Source organism: Uloborus diversus, chromosome 10 (genome assembly GCF_026930045.1).
Source record: "Uloborus diversus isolate 005 chromosome 10, Udiv.v.3.1, whole genome shotgun sequence".
Taxonomy (NCBI): Eukaryota; Metazoa; Arthropoda; class Arachnida; order Araneae; family Uloboridae; genus Uloborus; species Uloborus diversus.
The window spans coordinates 92246087-92258390 of record NC_072740.1 but is presented as its reverse complement, the minus strand read 5'-3'; the positions used below and the strand labels follow the sequence as shown (position 1 = coordinate 92258390).

At 31.3% G+C, this 12304-nt stretch overlaps 1 protein-coding gene across 3 annotated transcripts in view; it reads left to right on the top strand.

Annotated features, from left to right (window-relative positions):
- Nucleotides 1–12098, top strand: part of LOC129231379 (NGFI-A-binding protein 1-like) — a 163423-nt gene extending 151325 nt beyond the window's left edge. For 2 of the 3 annotated variants that reach the window (XM_054865677.1, XM_054865676.1), the window contains exons 7-10: nucleotides 4580–4715; nucleotides 5860–6065; nucleotides 6550–6626; nucleotides 7381–12098. In XM_054865677.1, the coding sequence (XP_054721652.1) occupies nucleotides 4580–4715; nucleotides 5860–6065; nucleotides 6550–6626; nucleotides 7381–8264 (1303 nt within the window). In that variant the 3' untranslated portion in view covers nucleotides 8265–12098. The remainder of the gene's footprint in view (nucleotides 1–4579; nucleotides 4716–5859; nucleotides 6066–6549; nucleotides 6627–7380) is intronic. The other variant, XM_054865678.1, reaches the window with a different exon arrangement.
- The last annotated feature ends 206 nt before the right edge of the window (nucleotides 12099–12304 follow it).

Here is a 12304-nt window from a genome sequence, read left to right as displayed (position 1 = left end):
TTCAGTAGCACATTTTTTATGCATTGAAAAGCTTTGTTGTCTATGCTGTCGTCTATAGGTAGAATGTCGTATGTCATTTAATATATTCAAAATAATCAACCAAAGAGTAGTGAAGCAAATAATTGAGGTTTTTTACATCTGCCTATGAAATAAATACTTGCTAAAAAAATCTTTTTTACAACTTTTAGTTGCTAAAAAGGTACGAAAAATTTAACTATAAAATGGCATGAAGAAGCAACTTAATTCTCAAAGAGTGCAATGAGTAAATCTGAAATCTGTTGATCAAAAAACTACCAATTTTTTAATAAATGTCCGATAAACAAGTATTGATACGAAATTTTCTCTAAAAATTGTACTTAGTATTCGTTTACTTCAGTTATAGTTTTGTTTGGACTTCAGAAGTACATTTTTACGCATTGAGAAGCTCTTTTTCCTAAAGTGTAGGTAGCGTATCCTATTAGTAATTTAATGTACTCAGAACAATCTAGTAACGAGTAGTGAGACAAATAAATGCGATTTTGACGTTTGTGTCCATGAAATAAATATTTGCTGCGGAACTAAATTTCGCGCTCAACCGCAAAATCAATAAATGAAGGTGTGCTCGAAACGTGACTAATGAAGCTGTAGTGTGTAGGTGGCTAGGGCGGAGCTTTGGATGATATTGAAAATCGTAGTGTTTCCATGGTGCAAAACACTCGATGCATTTCCAGAATTGCATCGAAATAGTCAACATTTTCATTGACATGAAGCGCATAAATAACGTAATTAATCATTTTTATATTTGTGTTTAAAAAAACATGCAGTTTACGTGAAAGTTGAAAATAGTGAAATAAAACCAGAATCCTTTATAATCGCGTTGTTTTTGCTAGAAACGAAAGTGTATATATTGAAGCGTTAAAAATCTGTCAATAGATGAATTATATATTTCGTTCTTTTTCATGTAATTGCAAAAACACTAGTACGTTTTCAGAGTTGCCTTGAAATATTCATAGATCTTATTACACTGCAGCAATTTCTCACGTTTGTGCATAAAAAATTAAGCGATTCATTAAAAAAAGGTTATTGAAGTATTAATTTCCAACTTTCTTTAGACATTTGTCTTTAACAATCTAACTGCTTATCTGCTAATAATAAACATAGTACTTGTTAAGTTTCACAGTCTATCGAAAACTGTAAACATAAATATATGAAACACTCAATAAAAGTAATAGTAATAAAAATATATGAAGCATTAATAACTAAACAAACGTTTTATTAAAAGACGGTGTTGAACACAGATATAATTTGGAGCTGAATAATATTATCTCGCGCTGAAAAACCACTGGATGTATTTAATACTAGTGGTACCCGTACGGCTTTGCCCGTAATAGAAAATTAAAAGGTATTTTGGTTCGCCTGTATATTTACAAATAATGTATGGTGAATTTTCTCGCCAATTGGCTTGTGCCCATGTTACGGTTCCCCGTTATGATAATTTCGTAATTTACTCGTCCATCTTATGATAATTTTGTTCTTAAAATTGGAATAGAAAAAGAACCACATCGAATTTTCAAAAAATCGCTTCGAGGTGCACACCCCCATGCTACAAACTAACTTTGTGCCAAATTTCATGAAAATCGGCCGAACGGTCTAGGCGCAATGCGCGTCACAGAGATCCTGACAGACAGAGAGACTTTCAGCTTTATTATTAGTAAAAAAAAAAAAAAAACTACAGTAAAGTCTCGGTTATCGGCGGTCGGTTTATCCGCGAGTCTTTTCACTATTTTTTTAACAGTCATTAAATGCTTTTAAGACTTTTGATTGTGTTATTGTTCGTTTTTAGCTTTCACATATGCATATTTTTTACAGTCCATGTTAGTAGCTGGAATATAGCAATGCTTTTAGCTATAATTTAAATGTAAGTGTGAGTGTTATTCATGTTTTTTAGCAATTGTATATAGTAGTAACGTTTTTACCTATTATTTGGATTATCCGCGGTTTTCGCTAATCCGCGGTTACCGTGCCACCCTATTCCGCTCCGCGGATAATCGGGAGTTTACTGTATGTTGAAAAAATAAGATTATTTATCATGAATTTATTATGTTATGTAATCCACAAATAAAGCCATTAAATCGTAACTACGTTTTGATCGGAATTTGATTTGAAAATTTTAAAAGCCAGACCCATTAGTTCTCAAAATCATTAGTGTATAGCAAATCGAAAATACGTAGACGAAAACCCGTTAACAACGAAACAACCGTTTCAGTAAAATAAATTTTCAAACCCGATTTAACTACCATTACAACGAATAAAACTCGCGGTCCCGTGAAGTTCGTTGTAACGAGATTTCACTTTTTTCGTTAAGGATATATTTAAATCTATAAATCTAATGACTCGGAACGAATTAAATACAACTAGTTTTTTAAGAGTTTTTTTGCGTAAAGTTTTTGTTTTAAAGTTAATTTTAGTAACTTCTGATTCTTCAAGTTTCATGTGATCACGGGATTTGTCAACATAATCTTGTATGTTTTTAACAAAAATAATTGAATCTGGGGGTCCTAATTTTAAACTTCACTCTTTCTCCATTCCAAGTGATACAAATCCGCAAAACAGGCTTAAATGTGAGATCTTAGCATATTACGAATAATTAATTATCAATTTTATAATTTTGGATGTTTTCAGTTAAAGTGACTAATTAGAAACAGGTCCACTACCAAATGCAATTTTTTGCTGTCATGTTGCGGAGAAAATGCTTGCATGTAAGATCTAAGCGCATTTTTCATATCGGAATAAAGTAACTTTGGCCACGAAACGTTGGCCTACGTTTCGTCATTAGTCTAGTTTACATTTAAATTGTAGCCGTCATAGTCTCTGGTACGAAAACTGCTTTTTTTTTTTTGTTTAACATCGGAATTGAAGCAATTTAAAAATTTAAATCAGATAAATGGCGAATGTAATTTCTTATGCCAATGATTTTTATCCATACCAACCGCCTTTAAATTTATTTAAATATTGAAAATTTGTACCTTGCCATGCAGAGTACAATCTCGCATTAGATTTTATATTCAGACGCATTCGATTAAAACAACTCTTGCTAATAAATTATGCATTTTCGTCTCTAGTTCAACAACTATCTTTCCAGCGATGGTAATTAATTTTAAAATATGTATTTAAATGTGAACATTTCGTTACAGATTGAAACCGATTGAAAATATCAATTGGCATTTTAGTAATTGCTACGGTTAATTTCATCTCCTATTTGCATGGAATTAATCTGTAAAAGTGGCTTCCTTGTACGAATAGTAGTTAAGCCGAGAAGCTACGCGCGTTGTAGTCGGACCAGTCCTGTGAAAAATAGAGTCGGCTTTCGATGTCTCGAATTTATCTCGGATTTTCTACTTGTTTCGATTTTTTTTAGATGCCCCCCCCCCCCCTAATGGATGGATATAATTATATAAAATCTCGGCTCTAGTCATTTTTCAACCACCTTGCAATAATTATTTATTTCATATTGTTTTTATTAGAATAGATGTTCTAATAACTCGGTACTTTGACTAGCATTAATGTTGATTTCTCACTTAATTAAAACAACTTTCGTAGTCTCAAATTGACGTAAATGCAGGTTAATGAAAAGACTTCGCAACTAATTCCAAGCCCGCGTATTGCATTGGATTTTCATTTTTTACATTTTTACCGTCGCGATTGTCCAACAAAGCAATTTGAAGTTTCATTCTTTTTGATATTCGGCTTATGTCAGAATGATTTTTTTAGTAGTTCCAAATTAATGTGAATGCAATTCAATCAGAAAGCTTCGTATTCTCGAAAATCATCTCAAAGTTGCACACAAACGTCTTGTTCTTTTTTTTTTAACTACGTGATCTTTTGATATTGAAATTTCTTAGAAAATCTGATCATCTGAGACAAATACCCAGTGAAAATTGTTTCTATGCACAGTGTATATTAATTAATTTTGCTTTCATAAATAATATGAAATTTACGAATTCAAGTTCATCTAAGTATGAATGATTTTTTTTTTTTACATTATTATATTTTTACCATTAGCTTTTTAAAATGCCTGTAATAAGAGTGGTGTGGGCATTATTTTCATGACTCGAAGTTTGGTTGTCTTGAGTTCTTATCTGTCCTGGTGACTTTATAAAGAGTCAATGCAATTTTTTTAACGCTATGCGATATATAGTCAACTCTTTTATGATCAGAACAGGTTGAAAAAACAGAGCACAGTTTAATAATCCATCATATCCATGAAGAAATGTACCATTTTTTATTTCATACCAATCTGACGACAATAGAAAAAAAGGGGGGGGGGATAACTTAGAGGGGGATTTTTTTTCTTATTTTTAAGTCATTGGTTATGAACAGTTTTAGGTTCTGCTCGGAAAACAAAAATTGAATATAGCTACTTGAAAAGAGTGCTGGTTTGAAAAAAAAAACTATAGATTTTTATGTCTTTTATCAGACTTATCATTCGGGTTTGATTGTAATGCATTTTAACCCGATTTTTCGTACTATATCCAAATATGTTAGTTAGTAATTTTTCATTTGGATTAATTTGTATCCATTGCTGCAATAATAAGGGTAGTATGAACAATAATTGCAGGTCTCAAATGTATAACAAAACGTTTGACGAAGAAACGTGTAAAAGGCTTCGTTTAGATGCAAGTCCTGGTCAAGCCGGAGATACTACTCAAATTGAAGAAGAGCGAAAGAAAAGACAGGTAAGATGCCTTGCATTACTTACTATTCTTATCATTCATATAGAGACGACTCCAACTTTCTTGAAAATGGATTTTTGTTCAATTGGGTTTGTACATTAAGTATTAGTTTCATATCATTCATTTATTAAAACTGCTTCATTTTTTTATGTATTCATATGTTTTGTTTTAAATTTACTTTCGTAAATGAAACCGGTGAGACTCTTAGGGGTTAATATTAGCACTGTAAAGTCAAGTGTTAATGCCAACGTTGATTATTATTTATCACATATGTAACCAGTTCCACAAAAAATTACATTGCTCAGATTGCACAACTCATTTATATCACAGATCAATATTTATATCACAGATGAAATCAGATTGAATCATATTGAATTTATAAAGAAAGAAATTAATTAATTTTATAAAGAAAGAGCAAGAGACAATAAGCAATTGAATCCACCATCTCTACTGCACCAAGTGTGTCATTTAAGTGAGACCACTCGACCGTCTGGTTCCCAGTACTAAAAATAAAAAACCAAAATAATTGCAGAAACATTATTGCCCTAGTGCAAAAATGTGTTAATTTTATTCATGCCTTGGCGCATATTTATAAACAGTAAGCCATTTTAGACATTTTGCTTTTTAAAAAAAATGGAAATTTCTCTAACATTCAGACCTTAGTCAGGCTAACTCGATGACTTAATAAAATCGTTGTAAACCGTAAGTTTTATTTTCTCATATTGAAGTTAAAATAATTCTTGCAGTTTTGTTTAAAAAAATCTCATTCAATGTTCCTTGCCTTAAAGCTGGCATGTTCTATGTGCTGTGGAATTTGCACAAATTAGTCTGTAAAAAAGGAAAACTTTTAAAGATTAACTCAATTATAAAGTCTACTTGAAATTTGACACAAACCAGACTACCATCTTAAACGAAGGCAAATTGGAAATGATATATCCAACGACGACGAATTTTGATTCTGCATACTAGTCAGACTATTCTCTGAACTGAGGTCAAATTTTGATCTCAATCGATCTCACCCTCTAAGTACAACGTTACAATAGTTTGATTTTCTAAGGAAACACTTTTGGAAATTGAAGTGAGCCTTTTTTTTAAAAAAAATGTGTACTGCATAATAGTAAAAAAAAACTTTTTTTTTTTTTTGCAGGAGAGACTGGAAAAGATATCAGAGCAATTGAAACTGCTTGGGAGCCAGCAGGAAGAATTGAAAACACGCCTTCAGCAGGCGAGGGAAGTTCAAAACTTTGCTGCTGTAACACATTTGCAATCTCAATTGGAGCAAATTTCTACGCAGCAGATGCAACTGATAAATGATCAGAGTGAAATAAATAAACAGTTAAGAAGGATAGAAAGGTTTGTTCCTTGTATTCCTTAAATACAAACATGTTGATCATTTTTACCTTAAAATTTTTTCTCGGGAATCTGAAATGTACTTGACTTTTAAAATTTGACTTTATACTTAATGTTATAATTAGTTTTTAAGTACTAATACCGATAAATCGGTTCTCGATTTCAAAATTTAATGCTAAAAATTTTCCTTATGCTAGTTTAAAGTTATTACATTCTTCTTTTGTTCTAAATATTTAATTGGAAAATTTTAACTTAAATTTTAATTGCTCTATTATCAAGATATTATCCTCGACTGAAATGATTTTTTTTAAATGACTCTAATAAAAAAGAAATGAATATCATCTATGTGTGTGAATAGAGTTATAAATTTTTTATCATACTGTTTTACATCATTACGCTGTGTACATCTATATATATATATATATATATATATATATATATATATATATATATTTGTATCTTATATCGCATTTCATGTAATTAACAGATATTATCTTGGCGGAAAAGGCTGTGGGAGGTTATCTTCTTGTTCAGATCCTGATAAAATTGATAACGATGATACTGGTAAGTCAATATCAATTACATATCCATTATATTTTTCATCAATGATTTATTTTTACTGAATTATTTGAATCACAACTAATATATTTTTATTTTTTCAGCTCCAAGTTTTACCTATTCAACTTTAGATTTTTACATTCAAACTTCATTGCCCAAAATTTTACAGCGATAAAAGTATTTTCTTACTTAATTTTAGGCATTGCACGTGCATAAACCCATGTGTGCATTGTGTACATAATTGTATTGATTCATGGGATGTTATGACCCTCTAGCCCCTTGGCTATGTCACCGATGCAGAGGGGGGGGGGAAGAAAACGCCTGCTCTTTTGCTTTTATTTTCCCTGAAATTTGGTTTTGGAGGGAGAGGGTGTGATCTTTAAAAGTGCAATTTGCATATATACTTTGTGAGATTTTTTTGAATGATTATACCCTTTCACATAAATTTATTTAGAAAAAAAGCTTAAATATATAAGATAGTTTCCTTAAATATGGAAAAATCGAAGAATAATGCTTTTTTTTAAATAGAAATTGAAAAAAAGAAATTAAAGAAAAAAAAAGTAGTCATAAAATTTTTAGCGATATGCAATTTAAGTAATTTAGCATTCCTGCAAATAATAAATTTATTTGCATGTCAGGAATGCATGAAATGTATGACTAGAAAATAAAAAACATCAGTCTGCTTATATATTTTACTTAAAATAAATGATTTCTATCTAAATCTAGGTGTTGTACATTCATTTTCCTTTCTTTTTTATAGATTCGCAGTTTTCAGCATATAGCAATGCATCTTCTCCTACTTTAAGTCATGATGCTCATGATTCACCATCCCAAGACTCAAATCAATCTGTCCATACTACAGATGTATTTGGAACCATGAAAATGGTAAAAAAGACCAGTGCACAGATAACAAAACAACTCGTGCAAGAAACATTGATGGATGAAGGTCTACGCGTTGTTAAAGAACTTGCTAACCAAATCAAAGAAGAAAGTGAAATATCTGCACTGGCCCCTCCAAATGTCAGCCCACCAAGAAATAACAATAGTACAGCTACCAATGGCCCTACACCCATTTCCAACAACTCCAAACCCGAGACTGGAAGTCGTCCTAGAGGAAGACCTCCTCGACTTGATAGAGACTATTCAATATCAACAGCATCTGCCACTGGAGGTGGCTCAAGAGCTCCTACTCCTATGAGCCATCCACCTCCAGCATCTACTCCTTCACCTTCTACTACTAACAACACTAACAGTAATAATGGAGGAAATGTTACTGCAACATCACCATCTGCTCAAAATGGACGTACCATGTCATCCTCTGCTATGAATGGTCCAGCTTGCTCTTCTGAATCCCATAATAACAATAGTACTAACATCCCAATCAGTGCCTCATCTCATTCTGTTGACGGATTTGCTATGCCCATGACGAATGGAACGAATGGCCTCAGCCATCATCATCACCATCAACTTCACCATCAGCAACATGGAAGTGGAGGCAGCAATTCACCGGTTGTTGATATCACTTCTTCTCCTGAACCCATGGGGAAAGGAGCTTCTAACAGTCTCAATGCCCTTCTTGCCTTTTCTCAAAAAGGGATCAAACAAGAGCCCTCTTCTCCAAATAATGCTTATAAAATAGACTGAGGCCTTCAGTATTAAAATGCTACAACCAATCTGCTAATGTCTCTCGTGTAGATAATTTTTTACGTTAGAATTTAATTTACTTTGAATTGATTTTTCTGTTTCATATATTATTTACATTTCATAAGTTTAGATTTGTTACTTTAATTCCTTAAATAAATTAGACAGTTATTTAATATGCTTCATGCCAGAAGAGGCGAAAATGACTTATTGCTATTTACATTTTGAAGAGTAGTTGTTACTAGTTGACGGCATCATTTAACAGAAGATTCAAATTTAAAATATTGTTGCATAGAGAGACTCTTACAGAGATGAAGATTTAATCCATTCCATTGGTGCAGTATAAAAATGAATTTTGTGTGCAATAACCTGTTATTACAGTCCTTCCATTCATGGACTAGAGCCAAACTATACTGATTGAAAAATTAAACTTGGCAGAATAATGTCTGTGATTTATTTGTTCTTCAATCCATGAATATACGTTTTAGCAATTTTGATGCTGACCTGGTCAGTGCTATTTGCAATGTGCCGTTAATTTCATGTATGCATGTTGCTTTCTGGAAGTCATAGACCTCCACTCGCGCCTAGTCCGCCGAGACCAGAGCAGTGTTCGTCTGTCCTGATTTCAGTAAATGGCAGACGTTAAAATTCCGATGGATCTTTCACTTTCAAAGAACCTCCTGATGTGGTGCTCAGCAGGAGATAAATACATTTTCCCTACAAAACTCTCCTCTTATTCAGTGGTTTTCAAAACCAAAGCTTCAGGCCGGTGGCATGAAACTTGAAAGACATGATTTTAGGGATGTGTGTGTACAGAATGAAGTGCAGAATGAGCTTAATCTTTGTAAATCACTTGAAATAATCTCCTGCTCATGAAGTGGAAACATTCTCCGTAAAACCACTCCCAATGCCAATTATGAGCACAGCAGAAAAATTTCAAAGTTTTCTGTTCTCTTTTTCATCTTTGTACAAAAAAGATGATATAAATATATAGCTATATATAGGGGAAATCAAATATTGGTGTTCTACAGAGATCTGCTGTATCATCTTGATTCAGATATCTGTGATTGCGATCATTTCTGTGTCATGCCCGTGAACATTTTCTTACACATTAAAAGTTTCCAAACGGACATGAAGCAAAACCTGAACTTGTATTACACAAGAGGAATGGAATGGGAACAATGAAATCCATCTGAGTTGACAGACAACAACAATCAGTGCATTTAGTGATATGATGCCAAAATTGTATTTGAGAAGGTGACGTTCCATCTTAGTTTTCTAAATTAAGAATTGTGTGATGTGATAAAATGTGATAGTGTTTACACCCTTAAATGTTATGCACAGATAGCAACCAAAGTCTCAATCGCATACAACCTTGTTCAGCATTCTTTAAACTCCATGCGCTGATAGCCTAGTCTTCAATTGAAGAATAAAAGATAAATCTATTCTATAACCTTTAAAATAAACAAAATGCACAAACCCTAATCTGAGTTTGGTCACAAAAGCGCTGGAGTGCATAAGAGTGGATACATCAGTGTGGTTTTTTTCACAACTTGTTGCTTGCTGTAGGTTATCAGAACATCTTGATTTTTGTTTTGTTTATTTGCTAAACAATCCATTATTCTGTGCAAAATATCAAAAATTCTTAAATACATAGTGCTTATAGCCTTGAACATCAGCTGATAATATACATTATTAGCTGATTAAAATTTCAACTGGCGAATGAGACTTTCTCATTGAATGGGCTACAAGCACTAATGATATTAATCATGAATGCAATAAGATAATTGTTTGAAATACTTTTTTTAAATTATTTTTTCAATACAAGGCATGTAATGAGTAATCACTCTAAATGCAATATTGATAACACTAGCACTGCTCGCACTACAACAAATCTTAGGCGAATAGAACGTGAGTAGTGTGATAGTGTTGAGTTTATTGTATATCAATTAAAAATGTTCAAGGCTATATTGGTGTGCATTCTTTTAGATCCTGTATATCAATTTATATAATTTTTCCAAAATTTAGAATTGCCTTAGATGTGGCTTTGATTTTCCTGCTTGAAACAGGATTCGTACATTTTAATTTTTGTTTGTAAATATGTCAATATATAAGTATTTAATCTAAGAGTAAATAAATGTAACCAACATAATTGAATGTTGACTAATTTTATTACAATATGCTTTTTGCATGAAAAATGTTGAAAATACGTTTTTAAAAATCCACTATGTTTTTTTTTTTCGTTTTTTTTTTGCCCCAAATTTGCAATAAAATTGGTATATATAGCTGCACAAATCATTATTCTGTTGTTAAGTTTAAAAAGTTATGAAAATTGCATTAATCATGTTTAATTTACTATCTGTTAAATTTTTAGCCTGTGTCTTCCTTTAATTTATCTCTTCAAGGTGCAGGGCTAAAACCTCATTTACTTGTGCAATAAAATTAGGTGAAATTGGGTTTTAAATTTGTTGAATTATTTACATGATTATGTTACCGTTTCTCAAGTCAAGTTATATTTGAATTTATGTAGTTGAATCTTTTAAATTACATATAATGTTTGTGAAAATTGTAAAATTTTGATGATTTATGTAACAAAATGGTGGCGTCGTGCATAAAACATTATCAGAGCTTGGTTATAGATTTGATACGTTTTTCTTTCATTTTTTACAGATCACATATGCAATACATTTACCAAAATTTTAGAAGTTTTTTTTTTTTTTCAAAGTTTTGGTAAATGCTTGCCACCAAGATGTTTATATGATTACTTAATGATTTATTACTTAGTATGCTTCTTTTAAATTAAAAAGTGATAAAACTATTGTTAATGGTTTAGTTTTATGTTTAAATTAGAGAAATAATTGATGTTATAGTTATATATTTATCTTTACAGTGCTTTCATATGGAACAGTTGAGTTACTCATAAACCAATTTGCAATAATTAAATGGTTTTTAACGTTTTTGTATATATATGTTATTAACATTTTATGACATAATAAATTATTCGCTCTTCCAAGTAAGAATGTATTATCCAATATTGTTGTTACATAGATTTCAGCTCCCATTTTATGATGTCAGTGAAGGTAAAATGTCCAAAATTACATTCTGAAGTGTACCAAACTGAATCTTTGACTTAGACGATTAAAGTCAATCTTTTCTCCCCATGAAGACTTTTTACCATAGTCAACTTTGAATTTATATTTCCTTCCTTATATATTTTCTTTAACAATTTATAGTCATCACTTTGTTTTCTTTTCTGTTGCCATTTTAAAGTTATTTATAATTAATTAAATGTGCTTTGACTTCAGCTGAGAAATGAAGAGCCGTTTTAATATATTTGTCCTGATATATAGTAAGATTGTGAGATTGTCTAGCATTTTGTAATATATCTTTCATTTGTGAGGTTGAATTTATATGTTGTGATACTTAGAATAATTACTGCAGCAGTTCTCAACAGTAACTTTTAATTAATATAAGATAAAGAATGAATTAGTTGCAGTCTTGTTCAAGAAATCATCATTGAATGTAAAATTAAGATTTTCTTTTTGTGAACATAATTTTTGTACATAACACAAGACTGATTAATCTATTCATTCATATAATTTCTGTTGAGAACTGTTGTTAGCTGTGTGCAACTGAAAACAAATCATAAATCAAAATGTATGTGGATTTTTAAGCTAATTATAAAAACTCTTCATTTTTCAAGGTTTCCAAGCCTAGTCTATAATTTTGATGGAAACTGCTGTTGTCAAAGCAAATGAAATGCGATTGAGGTGTATTTTTGTCAAGAGTGTTCCTGTTTTGGCTGTCATATCTGAATAAAATTCAATTCCCCTTCTCTGCAAGCTTTTCATTGTTTTTTCAGAATTGTTATTTATCACTTAGAACAAAGCCTTCGTTCAATACTCAAAACTTATTTTTTTAAAACAATACTTACCAAAATTATCAGCACAATGAGTCAAACATTGTTTCCAGAGGAATTTTTCTAAATTACTGGTAAAATTCAATCATTTTTACAAATAAATTTATATATATAATGATTTGGA